Raw genomic sequence first — 17,330 nt, forward strand, 5'->3', positions numbered from 1 at the left:
AAAAAAGAGTGCGCACGTAGTGAAGGGGGTCTGGCAAGCAGGCCTAACGAGAACTCCGACAATGCAGAGATGTGAACCGCCTTACGTACACACACACACACACGAGGGTGAAGAGAGAGAGTGTATACGTGTGTGTGTGTGTAGCAGAGAAACGAAAGAGCAAGAAGAAGAGACCCTGTCGTGGTGTACTCCACCCAGTCCGAGGGCGAAGGGAGAAGTATGCCGGGACGGCGTGTGTGGCGCCGTGTCGCAGCGAAAAGAGGAATCGGATGGGGCGATAGGCGGGGCAAGACCAGAAGTTGAAGGAAAGGAGAGATGATGCCAGCAAGGCTCATGAGGGCACGGAAGCGCCCTTTCTTTGTCGTTATGTGCGGCGAGATGCTTGAGGAAAGCCGATGGCGGAGATGAAGCTCCCGCGCTCCTCACTCTACATGAGCGCTTTGCAGCTGACTGCTTCGACGCTGCTGTTCTGTCCCTTGCTGTTTGTCTTTTATTCCCGTAGTCACTGCAGCAACAGGAGATTGAGGCGGTGCACTTTCCTCGCCGAGCAGCGCAGATGTGCCTTCCTTCTTCGTCTCCCCTTCTCCATTCGTGTCTGCAAGTTCTCCGGCTTGTCACGAGTTGTTGCGCTTGGACTTCTATGCCTGTGTGCAAAAGATGCGATGCGTCTCTCTCTCTCTCTCTCACACACACACACACACACGCTGGAGTCCAGCACATTCCTGCATGTCACACCCACCACCACGCACACGCAGGGCTTATTCTGCATTCCACTACCGAAAAGATGTCCACGAGGAGTGAGCCAAAAGCACACCGACAACGAAAAAACGGGAGACAACGCAGCGCACATCCTCTCAGACGACTAACAACGCACAGAAGCACAGGCGCGCTCCTGAGCAAACCCTCACAGGCACTCGATGAGGTGCTGAAGCCGCGCAGTCTGCCCTTGCACCACGCGACTAAGCAGCGGCCAACGCACCTCGCTGAGGTCCTTCACGAGACTTCGCAGTGTGCGAACGAGGCGCTCGGTGGAGTGCCGCACCCCCTGGAGCACCGCTGCCGTGTACAACATTCCAGGTGTGCGGCTCGCATTTTGGATGAAGTCCTGCACCGTCAGGGCGTAGGCCGTCAAGGCAAGCTGCACGGTCTCGAGATGCACCGATTGCACGTCTGCCGCGACGTCGACCTGGCCGTCCACCGTGAAGGAGTCATCCACGTCTGTAACGGTGTCGGCGTCGCCGACAAGCGGTCCCCTGCTGGGGGACCGCGTAACGCTCGACTCCCGCGATGCATAGTTGGTGTAGCCCACATTTGGGGAGCGCTCGAGTCCAGCACCACTGGGGGCAGTCGCGGCGGTGACCCTCCGGAGAACCTGCAGCTCCCGCACGGTGAACTGGCGTAAGAGGTCCAGCGAGTACACAAGCGACGTCGCTGTCGAGACGGCGGCCACAGCGTCCTCAGTGAGGTTGGGGGCGCTCGCCAGCTCCGCTGTCTGCCCTAGCAGCTCTAATGGAAACACAAAGGCCGCCACTGTGGCGCCATCACGGGGAACGGCATAGGATGCCTGTTTCAACAGGATTGTAAGCTCGTTGCGCAGCACATACGCCTGGGCAATCGTGATCCGCCTGCCTTCACTGATCACGGCCTCCGCACTCGGCACGGACAGCACACATTGCTGATGTAAGTGAGGTTGGCGGAGGAGCACAAAGCCTGCCTGAACACACGGCGTGAGTTTCTCGAGGAGGACGTTCTGCGTCGCCAGCACTGCGGCAAGCCGAGTGCACGCGTCCACTTCCTCCACCTCCCAGAGCAGCAGCCCGCCCCGGTCGCCTCCGCGCCCGCCGGCGAACGCGCTAAGAGCAGCAGCAAAACGTGGGCTGCTCAGCAGCGCCGCTTTCAGAGATGGCACCCAGCCTGACGCGATTGCGTTGTACTGTCCGCGCACTGACATGATCGTGCACCACAGGGAGAGGAGTGCAAGCCAGCACACGTTCCACGCCAGACGCAGGTGCCGCTGGGCGGCCGTATCGTAAACTGAGGAGGTAGAGAACTGACCTATTGCCTGCAGGAAGCCGAGAAGAACAGCCTCGTCCACGAAGCCCAACACCGCCGTTTGCCCGCCGCAGTGGGCAATAACGCAGCTAACGCACTCCACAACTCGCACAAAACGGAGAGTGTCGGCGTTGGTCGGCTGCGTTGGCTGGACAAATCGCGCGAGACGCGACGCAACCTGCAGCAAGGTCGGAAGCAGGCGACTGACGAGCACTGCGTCGCTACCCCCATCAGAGCGTGGATGACTGAAGACGCGTGTGCAGCCGTTCACCAGCTTGTCCAGCACGTTCAGCGTCTCTGGCGTCCAGGAGGATTGCCGCAGCTTGGCGTACAGGGCAGCCTGCACCATCGCCATCAAGTCCTCCACGGCAGTGCAGGCGGCGAACGTGGACAGTGGAAACGCAATAACGACTGGGAGAACTCCCACCAAGACAAACATGTGCCTGCGATTCGCCTTGGCAAACGCCACCAGACGCCGCAGTGAGCGCTGCAGGGTCGGGCTCACCTCAAAGAGCTCGGTCGCGTCGCCGCCAACGGCGGCTTCCAACATACTCGCGGCCGCCTTGGCGAGACGCAGCTGCTGCTGCACCTGACGCGTGAGGAATGATGCCAGCAGTGGCGATCCCGGCTGGCAGGACAACACCGACTCAACGGCACACTCGAGCAGCTGTTGTGTTCGCTTGCCGAATAGGCCCGCTGTGCTCGTGTCAACGCCACTGAGCCACAACAGCTGCTCAAGCGCAGTTGCCAGGTCTGCCATTGTGTCCAGCTGCGCCGCAAGGTTGTTGAGCCGGCGATCGTCACCGGTGCCACGAAAGAAGCGTGTAGAGGCGGTGCCCACGGGGAAGAGCCGCTGCCACGCCGCGACAACCTCGACGTTTTCGCTGGACAGGGTTTGCATGAAGGTCGTCGTGTTCGGCAGCTCACCATGGGCACGGGCAGCGGTGGCAGCAGCGAGAGCCGTTGGCACAGCACAGCGGCTCAGAATGCTGCCCTGCGATGCTCCGTGAAGAAGGGTACGAGTGCTGTCGCGCGAACTCTCACCTGCCAAACGCCTCGATGCCGTTGTTGCGCCGCTGCGCGGAAAGACAACACTGGCGCTGACGTCCGGGTTTCTGCCCAAGATCATGCTCGTCGCCTGCCGCGCCAGCCAGTTCGTCTGGTCGTCGTAGTCCACGTCGCCCCGCTCCGCATCGAACAGGCTGCGTAGACGCTGCATAGCGGCGGCGCCGTGGCGGAGCAGTTGATCCATGACATCTGTGTACGCAGCCAGCACCTTGCTACGGGCAGCCTGCAACGGATGCGCTGTTGCAGCCGCGAACGGCGACGGGGGCGCCAGGGCTGACCGGCGCTGCTGCTGCGGTGGGGCGGGGGTGCTGTCTCGAGTTGAGGCCGTGGCTCTGTTGCTGCCATCCACCTCTCCGCCGCCGGCGTTGTCCAGCGCTGAGCTCGCCTGCCGCAACCTGGACAGCTCCAGCGCGACTCTCGCATTCACATAGGCGAGACAGCCCACCGCCAATGTCGCCTCCTCCCACTCGCCCCCATCGCGGCCAGTGTTCGTGCTTGCCGCGTTGCTGTCCTCGCGTGGCATGAGGGACAAAATCTCTTGCATCTCCAGAAGCCTTGACATACCACTGTACCGAAGGATGTTCAGCGCGAGCGCCTTCTCGTACAAAGCCGCCTTGTCTGAGCGCACCGTTGCCACCAGCAACTGCATGAGCGGCAGATCTGCCGGCTGCGCCGCTGCCCGGCTAACGCTGCCGCTGCCAGTGTGGTCGTCGTCACCCGAGCTGTGCCCCTTTGCAGCAACCTCACTAGCGTCTTCATCCTCGCCCACCACACGCTTCTCTGGCCCAAACAGAAAGAGGAATAGCGCCGGGCACCACATGGCCATTGCCTGCACCACCTCCAGTCGCATTGCATTCGAGGGCGACCCCGGACTGTCCCGCTGCACCTGCAGCACCCGCTGGGTAACCATGACGACCTCGCACGGAGACAGATGTGAACGGAGCGCCCGGAGCATAGACTCCGAGGTGTGGTGGAGGGCGGTTGCATGCAGGGCTGCCACAAGAAGCTCCGTCACAACATGATGCACGGGTGATAGGGAATCCTCGCAAAGAAGCTGCAGGAGTACGTGCACCCCGCTGCGCCACCGACAGCCACCACCACCCTGGAACACCTCGGCCATTACGCTATCGCCGCTGCCGCGCCCCTGGGAGCCCCACCGTGCAGGAAAGACGGTCGTCGCGACCAGCGCAGGTGCGCGGTAGAGCAGCACGGCCTTGTAGAGAAGTGAGGCGGTGGCACACACGGAGCACCACGTCGACTCCCCGCTGGCCACCCAGTACCCCCTGGTGTACGCGGTCGCCAATGTGTCGAGCGCCTCTCCCAGGCGACCAATAAGGTGTGGCAGCTGTGGCACCGTCACGTCACCAAACACCGCCGCGTCCTCTGAATGGTCCTCCATCAAGGTGAAGATGGTGCGCACCAGTGTGGCGGCCGTCGCCGCACCATCGGAGGAACAACTGAAGGCACCTGCCGGCAGTTCCGCAAGCAGCGAGACGAGACGGCCAGGCTCTACAGGTGACAGTTGGTACACGGTACGGCATAGATGCTGGTAGAGCTGCACACAAGCACGCAGGTCGGCCTCGACGTACTCGTCGTCCAACCTCAGTGCTGACCAGTGCGACGGAGCCAAGAGCTGCGCCATTATATCGCCGAAGGCATCCACGGCAGATGCGTAGCGCTGCAGCAGGCTGTACGCGAGCCGCTTCATCCCCAGCGAAGGGCTGGGCGCCTTGATAATGGTTGTCACCACCTGGTTCACGAGACCGACCAGATGCGTGGCGCCGGTCTCTGCCTCGAGCTGCTGCAGCGAATGGGGGAATCGACACATGAAGGCGCACAAGAGCGTCGTCGCGGACTCGCAGAGCAGACGCTTTTGTCGATCGCGCAGGCTCCGCTGGCCTGCGGAGTGAGCGAGGGCGGAGGCTAGGTTTGCGCGCAGGAGATCCATGCACAGGGCGAAAAGGTGGCGTCCCGTTCCTGACGCCGCGGCAGGTGGTTCCGCTGCCTCAGCGTCGCGGGCCGAGGCGGCGCCGTTGTTAGCCGCAGCACTGCGAGGAGAGTGGGGCAGGTAAAAGAAGAGACGGAGTTCTCCGAGAGAGCCCAGCAGCGACGGTAGAGCCGATGTCAAGTAGGCCAGCAGAGACAGGTAGAAGACAAAGCTGCGGGGAGAATCGGTCTCCGCCTCGCACCGTGCTAGGAAGGACTCTGGGCTGTCATCAACGTCGCTAAGCGCGCCATCGCCCTCCGCAAAGCCACCGCTGAGATGAAAAGCAGAGTAGGCACTACTCCCCAGCCCTCCCTGCAGGTCCGACACTGACGTGTCGTCGTCCACGCCTGCGGCGCCGAGAACGACGCGTCGCATCAGCGACTCCACCGACGACTCCGCCGATCGCGCGGAGCGCCAGCCCACCTGTCGGTTAGCAGGAAGCATCGCACTTGACGACCGTCCTAGGATCGACTTTGGTACACTCGGCCCCGGCATTCTCAACGCCATCGACGCCTCCTGCGCGTAAGAGCACTCGTATCGGGTGAGGGCGCGATGCAGAAAACTGATGAGGTTCATATAGCTCTCCGAGTACGCCGTCCACGTCGCCCCGTACACGCTCACAGCACGGCTAATGTGGAGCAGCGTATCAGCCGTGCAGTAGCACCACGCCGCCTCCGACATGATCGACAAGAAGCTCTGCATGGCGTATCCGTGCACCCACGCACTGATTCGACTGATGACAGAGACGGCGGCGGCGCCGTCAGTGCAACTGACAATGCCCGCAGCGGCGTCATACAAGGTGGCCCTGCGAAGCACCTCGAGTGCGCGGCACTGCCACGTCTGCGTCATCTGTGGATATGACGTCGGGAGAGCGGCCATGAAGGCCATGTGCGCCATGTTTGCCTGCGCTGCAGCGCCGAGTTCGAGGTTTTGCAGCGCGTCCTCAAGCACCTTCTGGGACAGCCGACCCGCCTGAAGAATGCAGAAAGCGGTAAGAGAGGCAACGCTGCGGCGCAGGTAGGCTGGACGATGAGCCGCAGCCCTGACAAGTTCGGCGCCCATGTCTCTGTTGACGGCGTACAAGGACGCGAGCGCCTCTTCGGCCACGACAAAGCTGAATGAAACCGTGTCGCTCGGGTTCGCCATCTTCGCGTGGTAGGCGATCAGGAGCAGAACGTCGCAGTAGAGGGACAGCGCCGCGGCTTCGCCGGCTTGCGCGCCAAGCGACGATGCATGTCCACTGCAACGCAGCCAAAGTGTCTGCATATGCTCTGCAGCCGTAGCAGCAAACCGCCCGTCCGTGAGCAAGGTCAGTAGGCGTCCAAAGTTGCGCGAGCGCTGGTGCGCTCGGCGGGATCGCTGCAGAATCGCGCTCAATACACTTAGCACCTTTGTTAGAGAAGCGAGCCCACACGCCAACGGCTGCTGTTGCGGTGACCCCTCGAGCATTTGCACGGCGTGTGCGCGCACTTGCCGCTTTGAGACGGACGGCTGCATTGGCAAAGATACGGCGGAGCCGTTCAGTCCTGGCAACAACGAGATGGAGCTGTTGCTGGAGGCATCGCTCAAGACAGTGTAGGGTGCGGCCGCGAGTGTTTCCACTATGTAGTCGCTTGCGTCTACGCGGTCCTCCACCGCGTCGCCGTCTGCCAACCTTCCCATACGAGGGACCAGCGCCACTTCAAAACTCGGTGCCTTGACCTCTCGGCAGCTGAAGAGGTTCGCGAGCGACTCAAGTACACTGAGCTGGGTGCCCGTCCAATCCGCACATGACGCGCCCAACGTACTTGGCTGCTGCGATGCCGCTACGCCTGAACGAGGCGCAGCATGACGGACTGCCTGCGACGCGTCCAGGGACGCAGGTGGCAGCGACGCCGGTACCGAGGGGGCCGCATCTGTGCCAAAGAGAGACATAGTGCTTCCTTCTCGACAATTATAGCCGATCCGGTCCAACAATCGAGCGACCACACGCACAGGCACGCACACACGAGCGACAACGACAGGTAGACCGGTAGGGTGCTAGAGGGAGAGGGAGGCGCTGCTGCAAACACGAGGACGGCAAGCACTCTATTTTGCAACGAACACTCCACACACAACACCTCCGCACAGCTGCTTTGAGTCCGCGATGTGTAACCTGATTTCGCGCACACTGCTTTTACTGTATCTATATATATATACATACATATATATATATATATATATTATATCGTTTCAGCTTGCTTGTATGCCGCGAAGTCGGATGGGGCGGTGTGCCACGAGCGAGCACATGCACGTCGTTTTGCTTTCCCGCTGCTTGCTTAGGTGGCGGCTACGACGGCAAGAAGGCAAAAGAGAGAAGACGCTGCTCTGATGATGTCAAGTCGATCGTCGCGCCTCGTTACCAAAGTGCGTCGGCCCCTTCCCCGTACTTGCACGCCTTCGGCACACTTCTCTTTAGGTTTGCTTGTTTCCGCTTCGACCGTTCTGTGTGGAGAGCGAAGAGGGCAAAGACGACGCGAGCCACGACGGAAGCCGTGGAAGAAAGATTGGGAGGGCAACGGTGGCGGCATGACCTCAAGTATTGCGAAGGGCGTAAGAAGAGGCCCACCTTCAGAAAATGCAAGACGCAGACATGGACGCCTTTAGAGCCGGTGCCCATGGCACCAGCAGTGCCATACTGAAAAGAAGCGCACACGCACACGCGCGTCGACCGAATATGTGAGAAGCGCGGATACGCTGATGGTCTGTATCATGTCATAGTTTTCTCTTACAAATAATGTCGCCTCGTTCCACATACCTGCTGCGTCCCATGCGCCTCCCCCTTTGGGTCATGCCCATGTCTTCGTACCTGAGAGAAAAGGTCGTTATGGCGGAGGGTTGGAAAACACCCCAGGAGGGCGTCAGGGCCCTGCACATTCTCTGTCTCTGTGTGCGTGTGTGTGGGAGGGGGAAGGGAGCCACGCAGCCCCTCCCCCGTTCCCCTATCCCTCTGCCAAATGCCGAGCCACGTCTGATGGGCGACAAGGTCAGGTCGTGGACGGCGTGGTCGCCGGAGCGACCTGCGGCAGGGGAGAGGTTCGCAGGATCCACATGATGGGTAAAGCGCCAGCGCCACTCGAGCGTGTGCCCCATCCCCTGGCCCCTTACACCACCTCCTCGTCAAGGGAGCCGGAGTGCCACCTCCGAGGCGATGCATCGGGTGGCGACCGGCATGACGGGCACGGCTGTGAGGCGGCCTGCGAAGCGGGTGTGTGGACTGCGGTTAAGGCAGAGCCCATGTTTGGATGGCAACGTCGTTACATTGCTGTAACACACGCGTGTCTTCGGCTGCTTCGCACCACACCACGGGCCTCTGGCAGGCCGGGAAGAGGGGGGGGTTGAGCGGAGCTCGCCTTGTGTGCTAGGACAGCAGTAACGAATTGAAGAAAAGAGTGCCAAGGACGAGGTGCGACTCTGGTCAACGAGGGTGGCATGCTCGTGTTGCTAGAGTGAGCTGCCTGGAAACGAGAACAGAGCACGTGAACACACACAAAGGGATCAAAAGAGGTGCACCCTCGTCACTTGAATTTTTTGAGAAGTCCCTGTGCGCGATGATATTTCGCGGAAGGCACGTGAGCCTCCTCGGCCCATCGCTCACCGACACAATTACAAACGCAATGATGTGTATGTGTGCGTGCGTGTGTGCGTGTGATTTTTTGTAGCCTTCCGCTTTGCATTACGGTGACGCTGATGTGTGTTCGAGGCCTTATAGGGCGTGCAGACCGAGAGCCCTCTCACCGCGAGGAAGGAGAGCGCGCGACTACCAAGTCGCACCAGTGCCCCTTTTACCAAGCACAGGCATTTGCTTATGGGAGAGAGCAACAACATGAGAAACAAAAGACGGGGAGTCGTCGCTGGCTAAAGCACCTGTCTTTTTAACTATTGAGTGCATGTGCACGAGGGCGGACTTCGCAGCTGCTCTAATCTGACTTATTCGGTTTAATGGTCATAATGGAGATACTGAGGTAGCGGGCGATCTGGGTGAACGCGGAGAGAATCATGTGGCCGTACTGCATGGCAGCGAACACGGACAGCCCCGTAAGTGTCCAGCCGAGAACTGTCTCCACCACATCGTGCGAAACGGACGCATCGCCAGCGTAGTGCATCGCCGATGCCGCTGCCAGGGCAAGGAAGAAGAGAACGATGTGCCAATTCACAGTTCTGTACGGCATGGCGCTGAGCCGCGACAGCGTCAGCCGTGTCACCGTAATGGACATGAGCAGGCCATAACTTATCTCCATCGCAAACGGAAAACGCACCGTCAAGTTGGGGAACACCACGAACACATGCACCACAAGCGCCGTCATGGTGATGATCGGCGCTAACGCGAGCATGGGCGTCACCTTGGAAGCGTGCACCGTTGGCCGAAGTACCGTATGTACTACATTCACGAGAATCGTGAAAGGGCATGAAATCAGGAATAAGATGAAAAGGACGCTGCGGACGGACTCGATGTGAACGGTGCCGCTGCAGCCAGGAAAGAACGGGGATAGTACTGGCGGGTATGCTACATCGTACGGTCCGACAGCTGATATGTCCCAGATAGACTTGCCATACACACCCGAGACAATGAAGAGCACGCAGTTGAGGATGATGCCCTCCGCTGGGCCATTTACATAGCCCAGGTCGAACGTCCCGGTGCTGAACTGCTCCCAGATCACGGTGAACAGGCTCATGGATGAGATGGTTGACAGCCAGAAGCGCTCCACGGATGTCATGTAGGTGGCAAGGCTCACATTGAGCAGTACAAGCGGTGTGAGGAAGGCATCACAGCCGTGGTCGAAAAGCTCACCGAGCGGGCTACCGGTGCCGGTGCGGCGCGCCTGCTTGCCATCAATGGCATCTAAGGTTTGGTAGGCGAAGAGCGCGAAGGCAGCGTAGTATAAGCACCAGCTGGGGTAGACGCCCTCCTCAAAGAAGTAGTAGTATAGCAGCAGGGCCGTTGAGGACATGCCGATGAGAAACCCGGTAAACGTGATGCAGTTTGGCGCGATGGTCATGGGAACAAGGTTCACGACAAAGTTCCAGTACCGCTGCAGGACATACCGGCTCACTATGGATAGGTCCGTGCTGGAGTACTTGTACTTTCTCAAGTTGGGCAAATACGCCGGCGGAATATACTCATTTTCGAGCGGGTTGATACTCTCCTGCCGCGCCATCGACTTCGGGGGCATCTTCGTTCTCCTTGTTTTGGTAAATGGGGATTGAGCGTACAACTTGGTGACAAGTACGGTGGCGGCGGAGAGGGATGTAGGCGAGACCAGGGAGGGGGCGGAACCTCACAAGAGAAGCAACGGTTGAAGTGGAATGACGTATGTGACCCCCCCCCAAAAAAAGGGTGGGGGAGAAGAAAGGGTAGTATGTGTATGTGTATTTCGGGGAGGGGAGGAGGGTGTCTTAGGGTTGTGGTGGTGGTGGTGGTGGGATGGGGAGTGGGGTACTCATTCAGTAGCACTGAAGTCAACGTAGGGACAAAGGGGAAAGGGGTGGCCTGCGTGAGAGACACCCAAAGAAACAGAAAATGAGAGAAAGAGGCAGACAGGGAGGTGCACGGGCGGGGAGAGAGGGGGAGCCCGAAGCGTCGCAACAACGCCAAAAAGTGTGAACAAAACGCACGCAAGAAAAGGGAGGCAGAAAGACAGACGAGGCGACCCCTCGAAAAAAAAAGTCTCTGTGTGTTTGTGTGTGTCTGTGTGTGTAGGGGGGAGGGGGGGGAGAACGGCGCACACGTTCATGAGCGTACCTGCACCCTAGCAAATGCGTTCTCGTCAGCTACAGGATCTCTCCAAGGGATATAAGTACCACTCGAAATCGCATGGGGTTTATGATAATGGTCTGAACAAAAGCTCAATACTTTCGCTTCTGCCGTCGATGTTGTGTTTACCAGACGGCTTACCTTAGCTAGTCACGCGACCCTCTTTCCCACGGTGCTTCTAGTACCTGCGCAGTGCCACAGAAAAGGTAGTGCGTGATGCGCTCTCTAATGTGATTGTGAACGTGCCTGCTGCGACAACGCGTACCGCGCATACGGCTTCTGAAACGCAGTGATATCTGCACTGATGTATCTAAAGACCGGATAGCGGCGAAGCGTGTCGAGTGGCTAAGAGTTCCGTCAGATTTTTGGCTGTCAAACAACAAGGCAGAGCGTGAAGAGACGAGCGCGAAAAAAAAAGGATCGCAGACCCAGCAGACCATACATGAAAAGGAAGGTAATACACGAGGTTGAAAGCGAGCATTTCGCAGAGCCAGCATGCGGTGAAACCATCCCGATACTCGATACTGTCGTTGTAGAAGAGTGCCACGAGCGCCGAGACTGATCGCGCGCGGACATGGCATTACATGCAGTGCACATCCTCCTGTAACCTGCCAGTGAACATGAGAAATCGAACAAAGTTGCAACCGAGGCGTGCATGTTCAGCCCCCCAACTTGATATGCCGAATGGCCTTTCGAGTGGGTGACTCTTACACTCTGAGCCTCCTTCCGATCGCTCGGTTCCTTGCGTGTACCCTCGTTTTTTTTCTTCCGCCTTCGGCACGCGACTAACAGCATAGAACCTTGACAGACCGAAATAAACTGGTCGTTTTCTTTTCCCCTAAAGTGCTCTCCTGCCACGAACAAGTCAGCGAAGTCTACACATGTAGGCACACGCCACCCACCACTGTGGCATTGCCGATGAATCCGCGCCACTCGGGACAGGCCGTCCTGCCCTCAACCCGGGCCATGCGTCTAGCCGGTACTTATCGTCACCTCCTCGTCCTTTTCATCGGGTACCTGCGGCGCAGCCAGCGCCCGGCGAGCACACGGGTGAACTGCACGCCCTGATCCAAGCGGGCCGCGCCCAGGGTCCTCCTCGAGGGCAGGGGCCGCGGCGTCTGTCGTGCGGGTAATAGCGGGATGGTGCTCCACGGACATGCCGGATGACCTCAGGGAGGACGTCGAACAGCCTCAGGTTAGGGCCCTCTGAGACCCTGCAACTCACCTGCATGCCATGCCTCTCCCTCACAGTCGCCTCCAGCCCCGGCATTCCATAGTATCGAGACTCTCCTCATGGGCGTCTGGAGGACCCGATGGCGCGAGCTCGGGGCTCTCTCGCCGTGCTTCCGGCATCTGCGCCTCACCAGCTCGCACCCGGTCGGGCGCAGGAGGTGTCGCACGGTTACGTTGATCCGTGTGCATGCCTGCGCGCCTGCTTCGTGCATCACCCGGGCTCTCCTGAAGACGGCATGCCTTGTCCGTTATACACCATGTCAGCTGTGCTTGACAGCACGTGCACAGGACACACGCACGTTTTGCACCCTGAGAGTTGCTTCAGAACGGCGTTGTTGTCGAGCGAGTAAAGAGAAGTTCTCGCCGCCTCCATCTGAAATTTTCGTTCGTGCCATGGAGGACGTGTCTAGATGGCTCGCCTGCATGTGCCGCGATAGGTGGGGAGGCGCTGCCATGAGTCTGTGGCAGCGGCGGCGCTTCGTGTTCCCCTGGATCTACTCTTCTTTTGTACGAGCGGGTGCTTCGATAGCTGCTGTTTCGTGGACACAATTGGTAGTCGGCTGGTACGAACATCACGTCATGAACGCCAGTCTCATCGACACGGCGCCTGAGCGGACCTGTCCGCCGACGCCAAGACTCTGCAGCCGTGCACGAGGGCTGGCGGCAGTGTCTTCCCGCTCCTATAGCGAATGTACATTATACCCTGCGACGAAGCTGAGGTGCCCCTCCCCCTCCCTGGCATTCAGGGAGATCCGGTGGTAGGTAGAAAAAAAGCGAAAAAAGGGCAAGAAAACAGCAAAAAAAAAGAAGTACGAGCGAAAAACTCAGAAGGCCCGCTCATACACACACACACACACATACATACAAGAGGCATGCAGATAATGAGAAAAAAATGTTCGTCGAATGTGCGGACACGAGTTTGCGAATCGCGTCGCTGCACACGGAGGGGGAGGGGGGGAGGGGGAGGGGGAGGGGGGGGAGTCGTTCGCACTTTTAGCGGTGGCGCTTTTCTTTTCCACGACTGTTGGGGTTTGGCGCGCACCTTGTCAAGTGGTTACATCATCCGTTTCTCCCTTCTTTGTTTGCCTTTGCTTCTCCTCCCCACCCACCCACCCACCCACCCCCGTGACTTGTTTCGCGTCGTGTTGCCTCACACATGAAGTCAAGCTGGGCACGTTGAGCTGAGGGATAAAAGGGGAGGCGTGTCGAGGTAGGACGAGGAGTGTGTGGATGCCGGGAAAAACAGATTAGTCGCCTTCGGCGCTCTCCATTCATACCGGTTTATGCGCATGCTAAACGTGTGCAGGGGATATATACATGAAGGTTACCCTGTTGCGCCTACTACCCACGTCACTGGGCCCTGATCAGTCAAAGTACAAGATTCGCGTGAAGTTGTGCAAGGAGGCACGTTCTGAGAAGACGCAGGGAAGGGAAGAAGGGAGGTGACGTCGTCTACAACATGCGGGGGGCACAGCGCATCACTCTCCCCACCATCCACCGCGCTGTTTTCCTCTCCTTCCCCATCAAGACAGGTTTTCCTCCTATGATTGCCTCTTCGCCGCCCTTCATCAGGATATGTTGTGCTGCTTTATGCACTCCTTCGTGTCGCTGACTAGCTTCGCCATGTCCACCACACAGTTGCGCTGCATGAGCTGCGTAAAGGACATAATGTACGGCACGTTAATCGACAGCATGGTGTCAAACGTGATCCAGTCGTTCAGCGGGCGCACGCACAGGATGGCGCTTTCCACCGCCCCAGACGTCTCGGCCGCGGAGGCCTCACTGGTGTTGTCCGTCACGAAGACGATGTGCATGCTCTCCGGCGGTATATCTAGCTGCTCCACAAGAAGGGTGCGGATTTTCATGTAGCTCTTCGGCATCAGCTTCGTGCCGACAAGCAAGGGGTCGAAATACGCCGTAATGAACGGATTTAAATCGCCATATGACGTATGGCCCATGACGAGCTTCTGGGCGGCGACGCTGCCCGAGCTGTAGAGTGCGATGCGCGTCCTCTCAGCCATGGCCGGGCCGCCGACGAAGCGAAAAAACGTATTCACATCAGGAAACACCGGCGACTGCAGCTTGCCCTCTGCAAACACCTCTGCCCAGATGGCCGCCTGGACCACCTTCACCGCGGCGTGATCGGCGCCTCTCTTGATCTGGTGGTGAAAAAACGCGCAGAAGTCACTACGCGTCACTTCGTTCGCCGCTTCATCTTTCCAGTCGCGCGCCCCACTCGTCGCCAGTGCGTCCGTGAATGCCTTCGAGTAGGCCGTCTGCGCTTTTGCCAGTGGGGAAGACGGCCGCTCGGCAGCGGCAGTGAGCAGGTCCACAAACGCCTGATCGGCAGGGAAGTGCGCCGCCATGTAGGCCTCAACGCGGGATTCTGCAAGGGGCATCAGGACTTTCTGCACAAAAGGAAGTGGGGTGGTCGTGCCTTCAATGTCGAAGAGGAACACGGTGAGGGGCGCCGACATGGACGCGACGGCATAGTCTGGATTGTCGGGCTCCGGAAGACGAATCTCCTTCGCCCGGAGGTGCTCAAACACACCCAACGTCTTCCCAGGGGCGCCCTGCAGCCTCTGCTGAACCATCGCCACCAGCTCCGCGTAGTCGATGTTGGAAGGCAATGTTTCCGTTAAGCGCGCCAGCTCAAGCTGTTCCAGAAAGCATGAGAGTGCGTTGCGCAGCATGTTGCTCTAGAAGATGGGAGCGCCCTCGAAATTACAGGTCCAACAACCTAAAAGAGGCGCATATAGTACACAAGAATATATATATATATACGGTACCCGAGGACAAACAGGGAAACCAAAAGCAGATCCTCCTGGCACAAACAGAAAAAAAAACAAGAGAGGGTAGGCGTAACGAGGGGCAACAAAGACGCCGAAAGAGAATGTGGGATAACTGACGGCGAAGAGAATAGCAATCAGAAGGGAGAGAGACCACACCTTGACTTCTGATTAGGTGAAATCCTCTGTTCGCGAACTACGGTGACCGGTGCGGACGTGTGTGTCGTGTGTGTGTGTGTGCTCGTGTTACGCTGTTATCGATGCGAACTCTGCGACGCCGCTGTTTCTATGCGAAGAAGGGAGAAGACACGGGCGTGAGGACGAGCAAGCAAAACCCCTATGAAAGTCAAAAGCAAAAGAGGTTCAACAAACACCACCAGCAAAAAAAAAAATGAAGACCAGAATGGTGAGGGCGAAAGAGAGAGAGAGAGAAGTGAAGAGAACCGAGCAAACACACCAAAAACAAGAGGGCGGTAGAAGAAGAAAAATCACTCGTTTCTTTGCTCGTTTTTATGTTGACTCCACGACGTGGCGACTACACAAAAGAAAATGTATAAAAATTCGGAAGAGAGAGAGAAGCAAGTAGAGAGCGGCCGAGGGGAGAGTGAGGGAGGAGGGCGATGGCACAGCAGTCCGAGGCAGAGGAGAGAAATTTTATGCAAAGCACAGCCAAGAAAACAACAACAACAACAAAACGAGAGGGGGTTTTCCTTGTGTTCTCGCACAGGTGAGGGAAAGATGGAGGGCGAGGGAGAGGAGTGGGGGAAGAAGCGCGAGGACGAGTCACGTGTTCGTTTGCGTGTGTGCATGTTCTACGCTCGCCAGTGTGGAGAAAAGAGACGGAGAGAGAGAGGGTGCGGGCGAGGGGAAGGGAGAGGCGGTTGGGGGTAGGAATTTGGAGGGAGAAGAAGGCGATTCATCGAGTAGAGGGTCTCCATCCTTAGGCTTTTGTTTTTGCGAGCCTTTTCAGGAGCGACGCCACCAAACGTGCTCGACGTGGCCGGGAAAGGGGAGCTCGCTTTAGCGTCCTGCGCTTACGGAGTCGCTGCTTTTCTGTTTCAATGGCATCTGCGAACATGCAGGATGGCCCCTCCTCCTCTTCACGCTGTGAGCCAGTTATCTGTGAGGAAGCAAGATGTCGCGTATTCCAGGCGTGGGGAGTACGTGCGTGTTTTCGTCCGGCTGCTACCCTCTTCTCGGGGCTACCCATCGGAGATGCGGGTGCCATTGGAGCACTTTGTGCGACGTAGGCGTCGCATTGTGGGTGCGGCAGCCTCGTAAGCCGATGGCCACTACAGCGGCGAGAAAGTCATGGCTGGAACTACTGTGTGGCGTGTGCGCGCGGCGCGGCACTCTCAGCTCGCGCCTCTTACAAGACGGTGCAGAATTCGAGAACCGACGCGACGTCGCTAGCCAGCGTCTTGTACGCCGCTGAGGGGACGCTGATGAGATCCCTCACGTTGACTTCGGTGTATTGGTGCTTGCAGTTCGGGACATGTGGACGGCGATGTGGGACTTGGATCCTCTCAGCACCCTCCACTCGCTCCAAGGCAGGGGGGGGGCCGTGCCGTCGTTCGTCCTCTCTTCCTCCCGTCAGGTAGAGAAGCTCTTCGTAGCGCCTCTGTCAGGTGCCTGCTGTTCGCCCTTATCGAGCTGTGTAATGCACGCTTCGGGGAGATTACCTTGCCTTCGCGAGAGTGGCGCGATGGCGGCGTCGGGGGAGCAGCAACGCGAGCCTACCGGAGACTTCCCAATAGAGGCCCCGCGATGAGACTACGGTGACGCGGTCCTGATCAAAGGGCATCTCGTCCTCCTCAAGCACGGCGAACAATACAGTGGAAGCGTTTTGTATTGAGGATGACGAGCCCACGCGCACGTGGGCGCGGGTGTCTCTTCGGATCAAGCTTCACCGTGACCGGTCACCGGCTTGTGTCTAAGGAGCGCCAACGTGGCCTACACAATGTGGGGTGTGAATGGGCTACTGCTAGAGATGCCGGCGTATGATTACGATTCGTCTCATCTTTTTTGTTCAGTGGGGAAGGCGGAGCTGATCGCACTGACTAGCTTTGGGAGAGAAGGGGACAGTAAGCAAGACTCATCATCATTCACCACTCTTGGGTACAGCTAGACCGTGGTGTGTGCGGACCCTCGCGTTGGGTGTGTGTCTCTCAAGCGCCGTTACGAGAGCTGGAGGAAAAAAAAAATACATAAAGTGTAGGATAAAAGTAAGCAGGGAGAGCTGTGTACAGGAGAGACACAGACACGCGAAAAAGGGGGAGGTCAGAAAGAGAGAGCCGTTTAATGCCTCCACGCTGGTGTGTACATGCGTCCGACGCGTACCGCTGTGGAGAGGGTAGAGGGATACTGGAAAAGAGAGGGAGGGTGGGCGGTGGATGACTGTACAGCACACCAATATGAGCAATAGTAC

General features: G+C 58.5%; 3 protein-coding genes across 3 annotated transcripts; all 3 read right to left on the minus strand.

Moving 5' to 3' along the window:
• Positions 1–904: 904 nt before the first annotated feature.
• LMJF_36_5890 (conserved hypothetical protein) lies at positions 905–6,769 on the minus strand (the record flags this gene model as incomplete). Its single annotated transcript, XM_001687125.1, has 1 exon — positions 905–6,769. One exon carries the CDS (start codon positions 6,767–6,769, stop codon positions 905–907), a length of 5,865 nt encoding a protein of 1,954 aa, XP_001687177.1.
• A 2,276-nt stretch (positions 6,770–9,045) lies between these two features.
• On the minus strand, positions 9,046–10,299 carry LMJF_36_5900 (putative choline/ethanolamine phosphotransferase (CEPT); the record flags this gene model as incomplete). The annotated part of the gene is made up of 1 exon (XM_001687126.1): positions 9,046–10,299. The coding sequence occupies one exon, from the start codon at positions 10,297–10,299 to the stop codon at positions 9,046–9,048; it is 1,254 nt and encodes a 417-aa protein (XP_001687178.1).
• A 3,382-nt stretch (positions 10,300–13,681) lies between these two features.
• Positions 13,682–14,806, minus strand: LMJF_36_5910 (conserved hypothetical protein; the record flags this gene model as incomplete). The annotated part of the gene is made up of 1 exon (XM_001687127.1): positions 13,682–14,806. The coding sequence occupies one exon, from the start codon at positions 14,804–14,806 to the stop codon at positions 13,682–13,684; it is 1,125 nt and encodes a 374-aa protein (XP_001687179.1).
• Positions 14,807–17,330: the final 2,524 nt, after the last annotated feature.

The sequence above is a fragment of the Leishmania major genome, chromosome 36 (genome assembly GCF_000002725.2).
Source record: "Leishmania major strain Friedlin complete genome, chromosome 36".
Taxonomy (NCBI): Eukaryota; Euglenozoa; class Kinetoplastea; order Trypanosomatida; family Trypanosomatidae; genus Leishmania; species Leishmania major.